General features: G+C 45.4%; 1 protein-coding gene across 4 annotated transcripts in view; it reads left to right on the top strand.

Annotated features, from left to right (window-relative positions):
* The window catches only part of mgll (monoglyceride lipase), a 29,649-nt gene that overhangs the window by 2,378 nt on the left and 6,057 nt on the right, over positions 1 to 21,214 (top strand). For all 4 annotated transcript variants that reach the window (XM_060052043.1, XM_060052036.1, XM_060052052.1 and 1 more), the window contains exons 3-6: positions 5,501 to 5,607; positions 8,785 to 8,921; positions 17,936 to 18,046; positions 19,133 to 19,222. In XM_060052043.1, the coding sequence (XP_059908026.1) occupies positions 5,501 to 5,607; positions 8,785 to 8,921; positions 17,936 to 18,046; positions 19,133 to 19,222 (445 nt within the window). The remainder of the gene's footprint in view (positions 1 to 5,500; positions 5,608 to 8,784; positions 8,922 to 17,935; positions 18,047 to 19,132; positions 19,223 to 21,214) is intronic.

Below are 21,214 nucleotides of genomic sequence, written 5' to 3'. Positions count from 1 at the left end.
GAGCTTTTTGGCAGTGTCTCTGGTTTATGGCTCATTGTTTACCCTGGACCGGGAGTGACCGCTGCCTGGGCGGCTGTGTGGGTTTTACACGTCGTTCCTTTTAGTTGTGCTTGGGTTGGTTTTCATGTGTGTTTTCGATACAGAGTCTGTTTGTATGTTATCGGCGGCTGTGTTATCTGTGGTCTTACGTCTGTCTGTCTGTCTGCTATCTCGTCTATCCAAACCTTTTAAGTACAATAACAGCAGTCATTACAGAAGCTTTTAATACCCCGTTGTCGCTAGGCGACGAATCATAGCACAAAAACAGATGATGCTCTTTTTTTGGGTGCCAACAGGAAGCCTGAGCTAAGCACAACTGAGTTCCAGGAAGGGCTCCTTAGGTGTGTGTGTGTGTGTGTGTGTGTGTGTGTGTGTGTGTGTGTGTGTGTGTGTGTGTGTGTGTGTGTGTGTGTGTGTGTGTGTGTGTGTGTGTGTGTGTGTGTGTGTGTGTGTGTGTGTGCGCGTGCGCGCGCGCTCTGGGGCTCTGGGGAGTCCCTGGCCAGGATCAGCCTTGCTGCAGTGCTCCGATGGATCGGACCACTGCATTAGGGCTCGACTCGGCTAGCTGGAGTCGCTCAATACATAGCCAGCGGCTAGCGGTTGAAATGCAGTGGGTAGGGTTAGGCTTGCAGTCGTTGGGGTAGGTGTGTGTGATCTTGGAGGGCTTCTTTAGAATAACGATTTGTTGTTAATACGAGGGACCTCATGTTGAAATAAAAAAAAAGGAAGTGACATTTCACATTTCTTGAGACCATCAACATCATCATCTTCATGTCTCTCAGATTCGTCCACCCAAAACACCTGTGCTGCCACCTTCAAGGTCATCATTATCCTCACACCCCATCGACCCCTGCCCTTACAAAAGACCATCACATTAACCAGCTGTCACCATGGAAACTGCACATCCCAACCTATGACATTGATGATGCTGACAGCGTTTTCTTTCTTTCAAGACACTGTTAGGAAGCAGCTCTCTTCCTATATTATAATAACACCCCTCCCATGTGCGGTGGCACGGCTCTTCCACGATGCAGAGCCTGCAGCTCATGGCAAGTCAAGGAAGGACTTGTGACTCCTCGTCAAGGGAAGGGTAGTGACTCCTGTTCCGAGGAGGAACAGATGACTTTCTGAGGAAGTTCACAGAGGCTGTTTAGCGTGAACACTAAAGAACAAAAAAAATTACGCTACTTTCTGTTTTCAACCGTCAATAGGTCAAAGAGGAGGAAAGCTTAGAACGATAAAAAATTTTATAAAAAAATTACGTTGGCTGGGTCGGCAGCTCAGGAGCCCAGTGGAGAATGTAGGGCAAAGGTGCACCGTTTGGGAGAGGAGGGGGGTGGGGGGTGGGGGGGGGGGGGGGCGCAGAGCTGGCAATAGATAACTCAACCAGGCCGGTCAACCTATGTCCCATATATACACACACGAATGCACGTGCACTCACACTGTCTCACGCTAAATATGTTGCGGTAAACATTGACCGTCAAAGACGCATATCTGGACTTAAATCACTTGCACTCAAACGTACACACACATCACAAAGACGAAAACATTTGGACCCACAGCCACAGTTAGTGGTTTCCTGGATGTCATGACATCAGTGTTACTCCTGGAAACCAGGTTAGCATTTCCACCCAAGCATATTTAAAATCACACACACGCACTTGCATACTTACTGGCTGGCAGGTTGCCAATCGGTCTGACCGGCCCATTGGTTGACTGGGTCCACCATGAGGTTGGGGTGGTCTGGCCGTCAATGATTAATGGGTTGCTAATGGTTATAGCTCTGGAATAAGTCTTCTGACTAAGGATTGTAAGTAATATAAATAAATGTACAGAATGAGGAATGATCATTGTATGGCTATTCTACACATTGTTCTTTACGTAAACACACACACATCAAGGGTGAGCGTAGCTTTGATGTTTTGCGTACGCATGAATACATTCATGTAAATTTGACTGATAGCTGGACTTAAAAACCTGTACATCTGGACACACGCGTACGCACACACACACACACACACGAGGGACTAAGCCTATTAATCAGCTTAACATACCAACCTTCACACTGTCTTGATGTTTTCATTGTTTGTGTGACTGTGTGTGTGTGCATGAACATGTGTTAATGTAATGCTGCAAAGTATCAACGGCGTACCTATCTTGTGCGTCAATAATGTTGAATGGAACTCTAACATTATGTTTGTTATTCAAACCTTAAATACCTTTTGGAAAGGGTTAACTTCTGAGGTCCAGCCAAAGAAAGCCTGGGTACGTGAAACCTATTCTGCCCAAACCCTCTGTTTATAAATGTTAGTAGACTCTTGTCATAGAGTAACTCGTAAACTGGAACATAGACATAAACATTGACTGTAAATAATGTTCAATGTTTCAAACCCTACAGAGTGCTGAGTGCTGCACGCTCTCACTCCTAGGTTCCAGGCACTGGGAGTGGCCGAGAGTTGTCACATGACTCAGAAGGAAGGGAGAAGGCTGCTACGTCAGAATTCCATAGAAGTAGAATTAGGGACTTGGCTCAGTGTATTGGCCTGTGGCCTCTCATAATCGCTCCCAGACATACAAGAAGATGCCTGTAGGGCACTGTCTGTCTGTGTCTCTCTTGTTCCTTCTGCCTGTCCGGTTCTTTCTCTCTTTATCCATCGCTTTATAACGTCTCTTCCTTTGCCTGTATCTCTCTCTCTTGCTGCATGTGTATCTCTCTTTTATTCTCTCTCACGCTTTCACTCCATATGTCTCTCGTCTCTGACGTTTAATATGAGAGAGAGAGGGAGAGAGAGAGAGGGGCCAGCTGGGAGGCCATACAGTCGGTGGTTCCCAGGAAAATGTTGTTGAGGGTGGAGGAGGAGGTGAAGACAGGGGGGGAGGTGGAGGCTTAGTAGCCTGGTCCTACCAGACTCTCGTACTTAATTTGATTTGTACAGAGAGTCTGGACCTACTCAATTGACAAACATTAACTCACTTGAAGGCGGGTGTCTGTTGAAGTTTAAAACTATTGGAGCTGCCCAGTGCCACTCTGGATCTGCCATAACTAATCGCTAAAGTTTGGCCGGGAATCACGTTGCGCGCAGGCTGTAAACAAACCAATCGCCGTGCGCGAAGATGTCCGTCAACGAGAGCTGACTTTAACGTCATTGATCTCAGCCACTCCCTCTGTTCGCTGATTGGACGCAGAAAATCTATCATTCTTCCTCTATTCTTAAAGGCACCCAGTGCAACTTTATGTAAACATTCAATGAAAAATAAACATTAAATTTCTAGTATTTTTTACGCGTAGTAAGTTTCAATAACTCCATACCATTACATATCGACATTCAAGGAGCAAAGATGAGACGTCGTTGTGTGGTGAGAACTGATAGAAAATCGTAAACAACAACAATCGCCGGTGGGGAGAAGCCATTTTTCCATTGACTGGAAGCCTGCTTTATTTATTGTAGGTTACAAAAAATAAAGAAAATGGCGGCATTGTTGTTGTTATCGATTTTGTATCAGTTCTCACCACACAACGACGTCTCATCTTTGCTGCTTAAATGTCGGTATGTAATGGTATGGAGTTATTGAAACTTACTACGTGTAAAAAAGACTAGAAATTGAATGTTTATTTTTAAGCCTCGAAAGTTGCACTGGGTGCCTTTTAAAGGGCAATGTTGTTTTTGGAGCCTTCCGCTCACATTAATGAAGTGCGTGCTGGTTAGATGGTAGTGTTTACATTAGGTAAGTGCTTTCTGAATCCCTGGATGGAATTTAAATGACTGGCACAGGGCACTTTAGAAGCTGCAACAGACGTAGTCTGTTGCAAAACATAGTTTTGCAAAAAACTACAAAACGTAGTTTAAATAATCTCTTTTTTTAAGTTCTTTCTGTGCAACGTAATGCTACATTGTGTCAGCCGAACTTGCGTGCCCACCTGCAGGGTTTTCTTGATGTTCACCAGTTGTGTTACTTTTTCAACTGCTTATATGACATGGATATAACTATAAGCGTTAGCTGAGACGGTTAGGGCTTGCGTTTTGGGTTTGCACGTCCCAAAGCCAAATGAGAGTGACACATCATGTTCAGTGCACACACAGGAATCTGTGTGTAATTTCGTGGTATTTTCAGTAAATCCTCATAATGAGGATTACTGTTTGGACTACAAACATGGATGACCCCGAACAGAGACGGTATTGTTGTACATGAAACACTGTGAATGCACACACAGTGACATTTCGGGGACACATAAACACACAAACAGACATTCATCTCCTTAATTTGCCCTAGTTAAAACTCACTGATTGTTTGCGGCACTCAACACAAGAAACCCGTTATTAATGTAGAGAGGGGGGTTATAGTTAGAGAAAAGGCAACACATACAAACACACACACACAAATACACACCATGTTTGACTTGGGCCGAGGAAGACGGTGTGCCCTTGCTCCACAACTCACATTCCCAGGACACTCCATCATAACCCGCCTTGCATCACCCCCAGAGTGGCCCCAGAGAAGGCTTGGCACCCCATGAAACAATGACGGCCTTTCACTAACTTACACACGCACAAACACACACACAAACGCATGCACACTACCACACTAAAATGCAATCACGAACACACAGACGAGAGAGAGAGAGAGAGAGAGAGAGAGAGAGAGAGAGAGAGAGAGAGAGAGAGAATGATGTGCTAATGAGGTGTGATGAACAGCCTGTCTTATTGTTTCAATCATCCACGGGTGTCTTGCTCTCTCCCACCCACCTTCCACACGCCCGCCCCCCCCTCCTCTCTCCCTTGCCTCCTCCACGCTGCTGATTACATTCAAGCTAATCATCAGCTGCCATTGGTTGATTCTCCTGAAGGCTTTTTCACTGCTTCTCTCCGCGAAAAAAAATTAGAAAGAGGGAGAGAGAGAGATAGAGCGACACAAAGAGAGAATCAAAGCCTGTTTGAACATACATGAAAGGCAAACTTTGACACATAACGGTGTTTTTAATTAACCCCCTTCACGTTGTTTGACACGATCGTGTCATTACATTTTCTCACCCACATAAGGAGTGCTCCATGGCATCAATGTTCAGCACATCGTTCCGAAGTAGGATTGCACCAGGTTATATAGGATTCAGGGTATTTTAATATCTACAATACACCTGTTGGTGGTTCCCAAGTCCCCGGTTTGTATAACGCGAAGGCACTGCAAGTTGTAGCACAGGCTTGGTCAAAAGAGCTCTTGGATGACAACTATTATCCGAAATGTAATCGTAACGTGGCCTTCACGTATGTACTTTAACGAGCCGTAACAAGAAGCAGCTGTGTGTCGATCGGGACTTCTGGTAGTTTTGTTATGTGCATCGAGTTAACGATATATTTTTCTCTTTTTCTTTCAATCCCCTCTTTTCAACTTTTCTCCTCTCTTCCCTCCTGTTCTACTCTTGGTGTCCCATATCTCCTCCCGTTCCTCCTGGTCCTCCTCTCAGGGCCCTGGTGTACGTAGCACACGGTGCGGGAGAACACAGTGGGCCCTACGATGAGATCGCCCTCAGACTGAAGGAGCTCTCGCTCCTGGTGTTTGCCCATGACCACGGTGAGTCTCTCGTCTATCTCTCTCTGCCACACAGACAAACATGCGCACGCACACACAAAGAAAAATGCGCACACTCACACCAACATGGGCACACACCAGACCACACACATTGGGCGAAGCCAATGAATACTCACTGGCATTCACAGCTCACTACATTTAAAGTACACACACACACACACACACACACACACACACACACACACACACACACACACACACACACACACACACACACACACACACACACACACACACACACACACACACACACACACACACACACAACACCTCCTTCCTGTGAGTGTCGGTTGAACCCAACCCTGTGACCTCCTTCTACCTCCCTAACTGGTTCCACCTGACATCCTCTATGCCAGTCAGTCGATTAATGGGGTTTAATCAGTTTGGTGTGAGATTGTGTATAATACAGCTACTAGGCTAGAGTGTATAAACCTGCAAAATAGTTTTGAGTGTTTACCTCAACCTTCATCTTCTGTTCTATTTGTGTGAAATGGAAAATCTAAAAATGGCCCACAACCAACAAAAGTAAACCAGTAGTTATTATTCACAAGACAATGTTCCTCAGTAGTGGTTCTAAAAGCAGTGGCCGCCTCTGTGGGAGCCGCTGTACAGTTGAGTGAGGGGACTTTGAATTAGTGGTTTAATGGAAAACGCTGAACCGGAAAATTCCTCTGTCGTTCACTCACTCACCCGTTCGCTAGATCTCTGGCTTTCTCTCTCTCTCTTTCTGTGTCTTTATAAGTCTTCGCTCTTTCTGTCTCTGTCCATCCCCTATTAATCTCACAGTTTGCTTACCATCCTGTCTTCACGTCTCCTCATCTTTCGCTTAATTTCTCTCTCTCTCTCTATCTCTCTTTCACTCTTGCAATCATTCTCATATACCTGCGCACACCCACCCACCCACTAAACCACTCAACCTTTCTCTCTCTCATTCTCGGTCTCTGTCTCAATCTTGTTCTCTCTCTCGCTCTGTCGCTCCCTCTTGTTTTCTCTCTTTCCCTTCCACTCCCCCACCCACCCACCCACACACACACACACACACACAATAATACCCAGTGGGAGAGCTCTCTCTCTCTCTTTCTCCGTCCACCGCCCACACCTGCTCTCACCGCCGCTGTGCCTCTTTGTCTCGTTTTATTTTCATAAACTGCTTTTAGCCCCAGAAGTGGCTGTTGACCTCCCAAGGGGTTTGGAGTCCTACACAACAACAGACGGTATTAATCAACGAAGCGGCGGTCAGGGGTAATGGCTGGCCCGCGCCGCGTGTTGTTCTGGTTGGTAGTCGCTCGCACGCCCACCTGGCTGAGATTGCCACTGCCTGTTGATACGACAGAGAGAGAGAGAGAGAGAGAGAGAGAGAGAGAGAGAGAGAGATGCTTGAGCTCTGAGCCCGGTCCCTACTCAGCCCCCGTCTGTCATGTGCTGTGACACTGTACTCGTGACACTATTTTTGTCATTTATTTACTGATTGTTGTTTGAGTGCTAGTCTAGATGCTCCAATACAAAACATGAAAACGGTAGAATCCTGGCTGTTCCTCTCATGTCCTGTCAACACTCAACACTACTAGCCGCTGCTCTAAGTACAATTCTATGCATGTATTTATTTGCATTGTTCACACTCCACAGAACCTTAAAGCAAGACGAACACAGATACAATGCACCCAGAGCTTGTGTGATCAATAGGTTTTCTCCTGTACAATGGGATTTCTGCTGCTAAAGATGGGTAATCAATGCTGAGTGTTTTGTTGTCGCCATTGATTTGGAAGGGGGGGTGGGGATAAAGCAGTAGTGTTGCTTGTACAGTGAAGTGGCCGAAGCGTGGAAAACGGGGGAGTGGGGGGGTGGGAGAGAGTAGATGTAATAGTTATACATATAACCTCTGGTTCACATCCGCCTCTCACTGTCCGATTGGCTGCAGCAGGTCTGAGGTCGCTATGTGTGATCAATATCCCTAGTGTGTGTGTGTGTGTGTGTGTGTGTGTGTGTGCGCGTGTGCGTGTGCGTGTGCGCGTGCGCGTGTGCGCGTGTGCGCGTGGTGTCTTTATGCATAATCATTGTAGGTATTTTTCCATTTGTTTAGGATCCATTGCGAGGTCAATAGTCAAGTAATGGCTTCATTGCTTTTGGTCCTATTACTATTCAAGGACATGGTTCATGTATCCACCCCAGAACAACAGCTATTTAGGGAGAGGATAATGCATGTGAAACATATACATACAGGAAAATTCAGCCAACACTCAAATCAAATATCAAATGGTTTTGAGTAAGCCTATGTAGTTGGAGACGCATTTTTTACTGTTCCTTAAATGTGTGTATAATGTGATCTTTGATAAACGTATGCTATTTTCTACAATACTCCCCTGTTTTCTAGTGTCCTCGTCTGGATTCTAGAAATAGGGTTGGTCTTTAATTCATTGGTGATAATGTAGTCTCGAAGACATGGCGAAAGAATCGAAAACGTGCGTGTGCGTGTGCTCACATGTGTGTGTGTGTCGGTGTAAGTGTGCGCTGGAGATCAAAGGGAAGCTGGGTGTGGAGGGACAGTGATGGATGGACAATGGCAGTGTCTGAGAGCCCCCTCGTGTTTTGATTTCAGGGTTGCTACGGTAACCCGCCTCCACCCTCCCCCCATCAATGCGGGGGTAAAGATAACGCGCATGCAATGCATTTGGGTGGAAATGCATGAAAACACACACACACACACGTACACACACACGTACACACACACGTACGCACACGCACACACACACACACACACACACACACACACACACACACACACACACACACACACACACACACACACACACACACACACACACACACACACACACACACACACACACACACACACACACACACACACGTACACTCGCGTACACATTAACATTCCTTGCCTCAGTCATGCATTTAATTTACTCTTTCATATTGTTTTACCAATGCCCACACACTAAAACTGGGCAGCTGAGACTTGTTTTGTTGCTTGCAAGCGAAGGTGAACTATATCTCTTTCTCTTTGTGTGTGTGTGTGTGTGTGTGTGTGTGTGTGTGTGTGTGTGTGTGTGTGTGTGTGTGTGTGTGTGTGTGTGTGTGTGTGTGTGTGTGTGTGTGTGTGTGTGTGTGTGTGTGTGTGTGTGTGTGTGTGTGTCTCTCGTCCAGTGGGCCACGGTCAGAGCGAGGGAGATAGGATGATCATCAAGGACTTCCAGGTGTATGTCCGGGACTCTCTGCAGCACATCGACCTGATGAAGGCCCAGCACCCCTCTCTGCCTGTCTTCATCCTGGGCCACTCCATGGTGAGCCTCCCCATTCCTTCTTCTCCTCCGTAGCTCAAACACTTACCACCAACACAACCTCTACCTCATGACCTCAAACAATATCTGAACCAACACCTCAACCATCACCTAAACCATGACCTAAACCATCACCTGTACCATGACCTGAACCATTACCTAAACCATCACCTAAACCATCACCTGTACCATGACCTAAACCATGACCTTAACCATGACCTCAACCATGACCTAAACCACCACCACAACCACGACCTCAACCATGACCTCCACCTATACCTCAACCATGACCTCAACCACCACCTGAACCACTCCCTCAAACATGACCTCAACCTCTACCTCAACCATGACCTCAACTGCCACCTTAACCATGACCTCATGGCACACTTTATGAGCTACAACAGTGAGTCAACCCTAGCGTTCGCCATCGAGATTTCAAGCTTGGCTATTTTTGTTTGTTGTGGACAGAGTCTGGACGTATCTGTGCTAGAACAAAGATGCAATACCAAATTTGGAGTTTAGGATTCTCCGGCCAACGCTGTTCTAAGCAAACTATGTTTGACCCCTGTTGCTGAGAAATGTGTACATTGCAGCGCATTACTACGTCTCTCAGAGAACATCAGTTTCCAAATGATTATCGTTCATATCTTGCGAAAGCTGTAGCTCATAAAGTCGAGGTTTGACTTGATGTTGGTTGGTAGAATGATGACAACATCTGAGTGGGAGGTTACCAAGCCTTGTTTATTTCATTCGTTGTCATTTGGCACATTTAAAAAGGGAGGGTTTTGCTTTCAATCAAAATGTCCAAACGAAATGCCTCCAAACACCTACACCGACTCATACACATCTGACTCGCTTGCACAATAAGCTTAGCTTTTGTTTAGTATCAGAGCCTTGAAATCGGAAAAGAGGGCATATTTTGTGCTTCAGAAGACTAGTTGAAACTTCCATTCCTTATTCCCTGGGCAGAAACCAAGAACAAAAACAAAGTAAGTAGGTCATTCTGAATCCCCACCTGATGGGTTTCAGTACAAGGACAGCACCACATTCTTCATCCTCTTCATCATCACCCAAGCCCCTGCTGCCTGTGACTCACTGTTTCAGCACAATCACAAAACAACGGACACGCAAACAAACGGTATAGGTTTCAATCGGCGTTCATTCCCCGGGCGAATGACTCATGCAGCAGTAATTATAAGTTCCGGCTCCGATCAGCACTGATTGAAACATGAAAGCCGGTTGGACTCCCTCATTTTTGGCGAGATGCTATGATACGCGTTTGAGTTCTGGGCCTTGGCGCGTAAATGGCAGGAACAGCATGCAACGGTCGTTTTGGTTTCAACCGAGCTTAAAAAGAGAGACCAAAATAGGCGAAAGATATTAAAAAGGAGTAACCGCCGTTAAATTTTCGCTGGCCTCCATTCAGTGTTCTGTTTCCTAACCCAGCTTTCTACCGTTAACTAACCCTGATTTCAACTGTTTACTAACCCTTCTTTCTACTCTTTGCTAACTGCTTTATACTGTTAAATAGCCCTGGTTTCTACTGTTAACTAGCCCTGCTTTCTACTGTTTCCTAACCCTGCTTTCTACTCTTATTACTAACCCTGCTTTCTACTGTTTAGTAACCATGAATTTCGGCTTGTTCAAACCAATGACAAAAAAATACTGAAAGATATACTACTATAAAAAAAAAACAGCATACAAGTTAATGTTGGTGGAAAAATTGTGTATGCTACAAAGAACTCCCCAAAGATGAAATATCTGAAATGGTATCTGAAATGGTTGGACTGGTTCTCCCCCCCATGCCATTTCATCTAGCTCTCTACCGATGTTGAAAAGTTATCAAACAGTGATAATTAATGCTTGGTGCCATGGTGGTGCGAGTGTTCAACTGACTTCAGACCTGATAAGCCTTGTATCTTTAAGCCTTGCTCGAACAAGTTGGGCTCAATAGTTTCATTGGTGACTCAAAAGTCGGCATTGTCGTGAACGCCCGACAGGACTGCATCTCATCCTGTCTTTCTTGTTCAATAAGGGTTGTCAAAGGGCAATGGAAAAACACAAACATCATGCGGTGTGTGTTTCCATTTCCCCTTTTACACATAAAAAAACTGTGTGTGTGTGTGTGTGTGTGTGTGTGTGTGTGTGTGTGTGTGTGTGTGTGTGTGTGTGTGTGTGTGTGTGTGTGTGTGTGTGTGTGTGTGTGTGTGTGTGTGTGTGCCAGGTGTGTGCCAGGTGTGTTGCTTTGTTCCAGATCGGTAAGCGTGTATGCGTCTATGAGTATAGCATATTGGTATTGTACACGCATGCTTGACTTGGGTTGACTCTGATGGCAGATGGTGATAAGGGGAGAAGGTGTGTGTGTGTGTGTTTGAACATAGACAACCCAACCCCTTTCTATTTTTACTCGTCTGTGCTTTATTCTTTTTCTCCACATCAAGACACACTCAGTCTTTCATGGCCCCCCTGTCCCTTAATTGCCTTCTTCAATCTACTTAGAAGACTGCGTGCGTTTCATGTCTGCTCTCTTTAATCACTTTGTGGCTTAAACAACCTTTCTTCTGCCTCCCTTTCTAAAATCCTCTTCACAGGCTTCCATCCCCAATTTCTTCTTTAATCATGAAAACAAGTCTTAAAAACTAAACTATCTTCTCTCCCACTTTGAACCAGTTCCTTTGCTTCAGAGAACTCTGACATCACCCCCCTGTCACCATGCTTCTGAGGGCGGGGACACATTGATCTCATGTGAAGCTCGTTATCTTTGGACATCTTTAAAATGAATTTCCTTCCTGCTCATACTCAGTTTTCAGTGTATTGTTGTTTCACGCTCTATTGTGGTGTAGTTGGCAGTTATCCTTAATATTGTTCTCCCCATCTTTGTTAGGAAGCAAGACCCCATCAGTTTCTTTAGTTGACTTGTGCCTCAAGTGAGGGTTATAGTTTTTGACAATTTATAGCACATTAACCGTTGGCATGATAGCAACAGTTTAATCCAGACTCTTATCAACGGCTTTGCATGGCAGTGTTGTTGAGGGTTCTCACTTCCTCCCCAGGCGGTCCCCACTTTCCTGTTTGACTAAGATTATCCCTGGCCTGTCATCACAATGCTCTGTTAAATAGTTTAGTTATTAAACAAGGACACTGGAACAATAGAAACCATGTGGCTAGTATACACAGGCGCGTTTCCATGGACGCTATCCTGTTACGGTAGTGGTGTTTTCGTTTGTTTTTGTTATGCTTCGGTCCCAAAGGAGCAGTTAACCACAAGACCGGAAGATCAATGAGTTATACTGTTTCTACATCCTTAAATGTTTTCCAGAGTAGAACATTCAAGGCTCTTTTGATATGAAATTAAAAATGTTATTGTAATTTGCTTTTGATTAACGGTACGCTGGCTCGATGATGATAATAGTGAGCACAACACGACTTGTGTCTTTAAAAGTGGTTAATTGATGCCACTGGTTGAGGTGTCTTGGTTTTGTTTTGTTGTGGACACTGTTTTACTACCTGCTGGCAGGTGACACCACACGCCTTGATGACCTGCTAGTGTTCTTCTCAAAGTAAAAATGTGTCACCTCAATAAACGGTTTATAAGTCACGTAGCCATCTCGACAGCAGACTGCCACTCAACAAGATATGGTCAGTTGGTCCACCCGTCCACGATCGAGTGACATGTCTGTTTGCGTTGAGGTTTCCCATTGAAGCTCCAAAGTGTCAAGTTGGTTAACCACACGTCCGGGCTGTTTGCTCCGTGAAAGCATAATGAATGGTCTTTCTCCTGGAACAGAACCGTTGGGTTCATCTTTTATTTATCCCATGATGTTATCTATGGAAAACACCTGCCATTGGCAAAGCGAACCATAGCGGTATGCATGACGGGTGGGTTAGCACATACAGCCTTTTACATGCCTTAATCCTGTGTTTAACCAGTTTTTCCCAAATGGCTTCTATAATAATGGTGATATGAGTTGCACCATTCAAACATTCCTGTTTTACATTTACGCCAGTAGTTTTTCTTTCTCTTTTTCCTAACACATGTTCAGTGAAACTTTTTTCCAACTCTTTGTTTTTCCACACTTAATCCTTTCCACCTGCCCTGGCCGCCCATTTCAGCTATGAAATCAATGTCATCTTCATCCCATTTCTTATTTCAGACAGTATTATTAGTTGCTCTCACGCTATGTTTCTCTCCGTCTCAGAATATATCTCTGACTCAGATCAAACTGTCTCTAACCGTCTGTCTGTCTCTGTCTTTATCTAGGTCTGTCTGTCTGTCTTTGTGTGTATCTTGCTCTGGCTGGCTCGGTCACTTGTAGTCTCTCTCTCTCTCTCTCCCTCTCTGTCTGTCCCTCTCACCTGTCTGTCTGTCTGTCTGTCTGTCTCTCCGTCCTGTGTGTGTCTCTTGGTCTGGCCGGCTCCCTCTCCCCTCTCAGTGACTATTAGCTGCGTTTCCCCTCGGCATTCCTCTCAGCCCCCCAGGGAACGGGAGGGCCCAGGGCCTCTTTTGTGCTGCTGAAATAAAGTGGGTTGACAAGACGCCGCGCCTCGTAGAGTAGTCAATGCGACGGTATTGAAAGCTGAAACCGATGATATATGATCTTTGAGATTGCCCTTTTAGGACCACAAAACGTTTATAAACACACAGAAAGGTCAAAGGAAATTCCTTTTCTTGATTTATTGTCCTTGGCCAGTGGCCGGACCCATTTGTATAGTCTTTATAGGAGGACTTTATTGAGTCCTCCCATCGTGGTCGGGTCACCAGATCTGATTTCATTGATGGTATTTCCAGTTGTGCGCCGTGGGCGTCTTCAGACCCACACTGGGCGTGAGCTCTGGGCCTGTGTGCGTGACTGAATGTTTTCCAAAGCAGCATTCTTTGACTTAGGGCTGACCCCAAGGAGGAATTTGGGGGAGATGTGTAAACAGTATTATTCATAATGTCTAATCCATCGCCAACCTGCAGGCATGTAGGTACACACACACACACACAAACCACTACACACACCACACCACACCACACACACCACACCACACCACACACACACACACACAGTTGGACAGCGCCACTGTGTTTGCGTTAGACGAGTGCATCCAAATATTCGTAATCATTGAATGATAACGGCACAAAAGCCAGCCATCAATCAAGTCAGTGATTCTGAGCTCAGCATCATCTGTTTAAATAAAACTTCTCTGTTACCCATCCGGAGAGAAGGAGTGCGCTGCTCCGTGTAGAACAGGACTTGCAGTGCATCAGATCAGCCCTATCTGATCTAATAGGGATACTGAAGCAACAACATTGGCTTTATCTCACTTTAAAAGTACAAACTTTTAAAGTACACGTTAAAAGTTTGCCAGACGGATGTGTCTGTTCACAGGGTCGGACTGTACTTCACCATGAATCAGTCATGTTCTCAGTTTGTTTACTGGTAGCCTTTAACATCACAATGTCCTTGTCACAGTGTAGGTACACAATTTGTTACACAACACACTAAAACTAAACCGTAATTCAGTAATGGTTAAAGTAAAGCTAGATATGCGAAATCAACCCAAAGAGAGCGGTGCAGGACCACTATGGGAAGCAGGTGGGTCTTGGATCACCCTGAAGGGGTTTTCCACCATTTTCACCTTTTTCTCACCTTAACCCCTAGGTTAGGTTCCACAATGGTGTGACATATTAAATACACGCGGTTACAGCGCTCATTACACAGTACTTACTTATATAATTACCCTGTCACCGGACGCTGTCATGTGAAGTAAAGTGTAACCGGTTGGTATTCTGATTGATTGCTGTGGGTTAACTTTAGTGAACTGTGAATGCCAGTGAGAGTATGCCTTCATCCGTTTCGGGTTCTACAAGTTCAACTTTAGGGTCACTATGCTGTTCAATGGGAACATTCAAATGTGAGTCTGTGTGTGTGTGTTTGTGTGCAAAACTCATCCAATGCCCTCGATGCATACTTCTGAAGGACTCTTTGTCCTCAATCTAACACCCCTCCAGTCTCTATCACTCTGTCTCTCCTGTCTTCCCCTCTTCCCTGTCTCCATCTCTGCCTTCCTCACCTCCTCTTCCCTTAAACTTTATTTTTCTCATCTTTTGCTTCTACGAACTTAAGCTCAATTAAAATATGCTAATTGACTGCAGGAATGTGTGAGTGTGTGTACTGAACAAAACAAAACACCCTTGAGCAAAAGGAACAGAGAAAATGGAGAGAGAGCCGCAGAGAAAGAAGGGAAACTGAGAGAGAACTTGCGTTGGTTTGGCTCTTGAAGTGGGATTCTTGTGGTGGGAAAGGCTGTGTTGGTCATGAGTGCCGCGTCTCTTTTCAGACGCTCACTCGATGCCTGGCTCCTGCCTCATGAATATTCAAATTTTAAACTGACAAAGGGTGTGCAGAAACCCAGCGGAAGCGAATTGATCAATTAAGAAAGAGGTTCTCTGTCCCTCTCTCTGTCTCTGCCAGTGTCTCTGTCTCTCTCTCGATCTGTCTGTCTCTACCTGTTTTTTTTCTTCTCTGTGTCTCTCTGTCTCTCCCTTCCTCTCTCACACTCTCTCTGTAAACAATTGTCTGTGTCCTACATTCATCAGTATATAACTTGGTCATTCTCCAGAATAACATGAATTACCAAAAGACTAGTGCATCGACCAGCCTGGAAGAGATGGTATGTTAATTGAATATGCAAAAAATCTTTGCTCGGAATCTCTGCCAAAGATTATTATCCTGCTCCACACTGTTTGGGTGGAGGGTTCTCCTAACCAGCTGTGAACAGAATGACTGGGATGGAAATCCACACCCTCTTCTGGAATCAACACATAGTCATACTGTTCTCTGCTCCATAACCCCTCACCTAATTCTAGTTTGGGAAAGGCCCTAAGGAAACTGGTATGACGACAATCATGTGGACTACAAATCTCATGATTTTTATTTTCTGACTTCTAAATGGCCTACTAAACACTAAATTAAACTTGTATTATTGATGTAACAGTATATGTCATCATTTGATATGTAATGTATGATATGACATTTCAAACCTCATATCTTTATAATTTTAAAGGAATATTTTCTCATCATTATTCAATTAGAAAGTCCCTATCTTTATTAAATGACTTACATGATTTATTATTTTCTATTATTTTCACACTGTTTACTGTGGTTTTCCTAACTTTATCACTTAACACTGTGGTTTGCCTGAACCTCTTTTAGTTAACTATCCAAATCGAAGGTAACGTGTAACATGCTAAATAATTCACTGGTGATTTTAATCGTGATGGGTGTCTTCCTGGTCAAGGTGGTTACCTTTTACACCTGGCTACCACGCTGCATGTTCTACAGTGAGCATGTCGTTAGTTAGTGCATCTGATACCTTAATGATTTGGTCAAGCAATGCCACAAACCACTAGGGACTCAATGTGTGCGTACAAACTCAGTGGTTCTGATACCTTAATGGATTGGTCCAGCAATGCCACAAACCCCTGGGGACTCAATGTGTGCGTACAAACTCAGTGGTTCTGATACCTTAATGGATTGGTCCAGCAATGCCACAAACCCCTGGGGACTCAATGTGTGCGTACAAACTCAGTGGTTCTCAACCAGTCTAGTCTCAGGACCCACATGGGAATGAATACTTTATTGTCATTGCCCATGTCACAAGTACAGAGCAGCGGAATTAGTACCAGTTACATCCCGTCCAAGAAACATAACAGACGGTGTGGGGAGACGGGACGGAGGGACCGTCGGGGCGCACGCGCTCCCTCATTATTAGATTAGAAAAGGTAAACGAGAGGGTAAACGAGGGGGAAAAGGTAAACGAGAGGGTATACGAGGGGGAAAAGGTAAACGAGAGGGTAAACGAGGGGGAAAAGGTAAACGAGAGGGAAAAGGTAAACGAGAGGGTAAACGAGGGGGAAAAGGTAAACGAGAGGGTAAACGAGGGGGAAAAGGTAAACGAGAGGGTAAACGAGGGGGAAAAGGTAAACGAGAGGGTAAACGAGGGGGAAAAGGTAAACGAGAGGGTAAACGAGGGGGAAAAGGTAAACGAGAGGGTAAACGAGGGGGAAAAGGTAAACGAGAGGGTAAACGAGGGGGAAAAGGTAAACAAGAGGGTAAACGAGGGGGAAAAAGGTAAACGAGAGGGTAAACGAGGGGAAAAAAAGGGTAATTCCCAAACTAGGCTCCTCTAAGGGGGGCACAGTGTAGGCATTAGCAAAAAAACACCTCAGCACATAAGCAACATATCAAAAACATCACAAACACATGTGGGAGGGGGGGGGAAGGGTGCATCTGTCTGCGTAACAACCAGGGGTGTGGAGAGATATCAGCCTTCCAAGGCCGAAGTGGGGGAGCCCAATAAAGATAGCGATTGCTCTGGGTCAGGCCGACTCTGCAATTTTCGCCTGCCTCAAGTCGTATGTGACCATAGTCATCAAGTTCTGGCCCGTAAATAAGGAATGTATTGACCAAATATTGCAGTGTTCAGCAGTGCCATGTCGTTAACTGTTAGAAACATGGAGCGCAAAAAAAAAAACTGCAACAAGTGGGGTTAAACTCAATAAAGTAAAGCCAAACATGTAGTAAGCCAAATATGAATGAACATTGAAATTCATTGGCTTCTTTCTAATGATTATGGTCTGGCCTAATATGCCCTGCTACCCACTCAAACTGCCCTTGTGACCCACCAGTTAAAAATCACTGTACTCACTGAAAAAAATATCTAGATTAAAAGAGAATATTTAGAAATGCTGTGGTAAATATAGTTTATTATGGTTCTTCTTATTATTTAAAAATATGTTTTCCTTTGTCCTGTTTTCCATGGATGTTTTGAGTTCATCCAAACACACTGGAAGCAGGCTGTCCTGTCCTTCCCACTGCTCTCCACTGGCCTTGGCCTTGAAGCAGTAATACGTGTGTGGATCAAGGGGGCTCTTGCTCTCGCACAGCATGTTTCTGTTTATGTGACCATATAAGGGAGGCGACCCTTACTGTTTGTGACTCAAGTGTTTGTCTTTTGTTTACCACTAGGGCGGGGCCATCTCCATCCTGACAGCGAGTGAGAGAGCCAATGACTTTGCGGGCGTGGTACTGATCTCTCCCCTGGTCCAGATGAACCCGGATTCAGCGACGCCCTTCAAAGTAAACTCTCCATTTACCTTGTAATACTGCATTTTTTTTAATGTATCTTCCTTTGTTTTCTCTGAATTATTTCATCATATTCTCCCCTTTCCATCCTGTCCATGGTCCATTTGGCTTCTCTTCTTCATGGTTTTATTTAAACAGCTGAAACACACGCATCAGTTGACTCTTACAATATGTCCTCAGATGCGTTGGTTTTCCTTCTCTCTACTGACTTTCTTTTATTTTCATGGTTTGTTGCTGGAAGATCCCTACGCTCTCCACATTCTCCTACACTTCTATACTCTCTGGTCTTGTCTCATCTCATCTAATTTTCGTCCGCTTATCCGGACCACCTCAGCTGACTCCTTTCTAAGTAAAGGAGCAGCGGCTCTAATCCGAGTTCCTCACGGATGGCTGAGCTTCTCACCCTATCCCTGAGGGAGACGCCAGCCACCCTTCTGAGAAAACTCATCTCGGCCGCTTGTACCCGCGATCTCGTCCTTTCGGTCATCACCCAGCCCTCATGACCATAGGTGAGGATAGGAACGAAGATCGACCGGTAGATCGAGAGCTTTGCCTTGCGGCTCAGCTCTCTTTTCGTTACAACGGTGCGGTAAAGCGAACGCAATGCCGCCCCCGCTGCTCCGATTCTCCGGCCAATCTCACGCTCCATAGTACCCTCACTCGCGAACAAGACCCTGAGGTACTTGAACTCCTTCACTTGGGCTAAGGAATCATTTCCTGGTTTCTCTGGTCTTGTGCTTTCTTATATTCGCTCGTCTTTCTTTTTTTCTCCTCTCCTTTCCTCTTTTTCTCTACTTAACTCCTCTCCTCCTCTCATATATTTTATTTTCCTTACCCCTTCTCTCCTCTTTGCTCTCTTCATGTTCTCTCCTCTCCTATGTTCTCTTCTCTGCTTCTTTTTCTCCTCTCCTTTCCTCTCTTTTCTCTCTTCTCCCCTCTCTGGTCTCCTCTTATTCTCTCCACTTCACTCCTCTTCTCCTGTCTTCCTCTCCTCTCCTCTCTTCTCCTCCTCCTCTCCCCTTCGACCGTCTTCTCTCCTCATTTCCTTTCCTAAGCGGTTGTGTTTCTGTTCCCCTTCAGGTGTTTGTGGCCAAGGTGATGAACCAGTTGGCCCCCAGCCTCCCTCTGGGCTCCATCCAGTCCAATTGGATCTCACGGGACCACAAAAAGGTGAGACTCTGCCGTGTGTGTGTGTGTGTGTGTGTGTGTTTGTGTGTGTTTGTGTGTGTGTGTGTGTGTGTGTGTGTGTGTGTGTGTGTGTGTGTGTGTGTGTGTGTGTGTGTGTGTGTGTGTGTGTGTGTGTGTGTGTGTGTGTGTGTGTGTGTGTGTGTGCTCAGGGGTTCAAACAATATTAATGTAAATGACAAGCTTTTTCAGGTTGTAATTTACATTTTCATTTTCCCAAACAACCTTTGGAAAATCTAGAGGCAATGTTTTAAAATGTAACCTTTGTGCCTGTTAACCTTTTTAAAATGCAAAAATGTGTAGGGTGGAAAAATGTGTTTGCCTGTCCGCAAAGAGCGATTGGGTTGGTTGTAGAGGTGTAACGGTACACAAAAGTCATGGTTCGGTAATAGATATGTACCTCGGTTTTTAAGTCACGGTACGGTTAATAGTTAAGGGGAAAATGAAAAAAAAAAAACTGCTTGTTTCTCAACCCGTAGATAAGCAGCAATGAAAACACAGATAAACTTGGTTATGGCATTTGCATCTCTGAATTCCCAGACAGGGGTTGTTGAAATAGTGTTGTGAGCTCATGTTTTTTTCACAGCAACGGTGATAGTAACGCCTGGATGGTGCCTTTTCAAAAGCGTATGCATGTTAAAGTGCTGTACGTAGACACGGAGAGCCGGAGAGCCTGTCGGAGACCCTCTCCGTAGCTTACGTGCGCATCCAATATTTTTTAACTATCGCCATGAACCTATTGGTCGACACAACGGAGACGACAAGGGCTGTGGTCCTCTAACAATATAATTTCCTGAATCACTTCTCCGGTTTGATTTTGCACCTTAATTACTTTGTACATTGTTTAGTTTGCACCTTAAGAACCAATAAACCCCCAAATAAGATTTGAAGAGCTTTGGAAGTTTATTTACACTGCTTACATGGTTTGTGGTCAACATATAAGATACATCGGGCGGCGAATTGCATTGCGTATCCGACATCCCGACGGAGAGTTGCTGAGCGGATTACGGAGTCGGAGCAGTATACTTTGGCTGAACGGTCCGGGCGGAACTCCGACTTCAAGTTTTAAATTCCGCATCGCGAAAACAAGCCTTTACATTCACCATATTAACGCTATGTACGCCACATTTACGAACCGCGGTACACCTCTGTAACACCTCTGTAACCGCACCGAAGTGCCTGTACCGTGACGGTTCGGTACAAATACGTGTACCGTTACACCCCTAGTTTGTTGTGATCAGGGCCCCGGGCCTCTCACGCTCACTCTACGCGTTTGTGTTCCCGTCTTCCAGCATTCCCCATCGTACACATACACCGCCCCACACGTCACACACCTCACACACTGGAGCGAGGTGGCTACTGCCTGGGCTCAGAGTTGCGGTGTCACCGCTGTGTCTCTGGAGCAAGGGTGAGCGGGACGTGGGACTGCAGTTCCCATACTGCTCAACAGCTTGTGCTTGGATCTGCTAAAGGAAGCCGGCTGAGCCCCGGGGGTCGTGTGACACAAGCCTCCCCAGCCTTACTGTCGGCTCCCCGCTTTGAGTCTGCCTCCTGCTGTCGGCCTCCCTCCAAACACTTTACTTTTAAAAGGACGGGACCCGGAAGATTCCACGCTCCTCCATTGTTGTTTAAAAAATACAGCCCCCCATTGTGCGCCTGACACAATGTACAAAGCGGTACGTCGCGCTCTGTCCAAGTTTAGTCAAGCTTCCTTGCGCCTTATTTCCATCACAAGGCTGTCGGAGCGCGTTTGTTCGTTTCGGCGCGTGTGCGCGCGTGTGTGTGTTTAATCCCCGGTGTCCATTTTAATTGATTGGTCTTAACTAAAACGGTTAGCACTTGTATCAGCCTTTTTTATGCAAATTGGTTCTGCTCCACGCTCAGGTACGCTCGCTCTCTCCCTCGCACACACATGGGCTGCTCCTCAGATAAGGCTCCCTCGCTCTCTCTCCCTCTCGCTCTCCCGCCCCCCCACCC

The sequence above is a fragment of the Gadus macrocephalus genome, chromosome 1 (assembly GCF_031168955.1).
Source record: "Gadus macrocephalus chromosome 1, ASM3116895v1".
In the NCBI taxonomy this organism is placed as follows: domain Eukaryota; kingdom Metazoa; phylum Chordata; class Actinopteri; order Gadiformes; family Gadidae; genus Gadus; species Gadus macrocephalus.
Note: the sequence above shows the minus strand (reverse complement) of the source record. Positions and strands in the feature narration are given on the sequence as shown.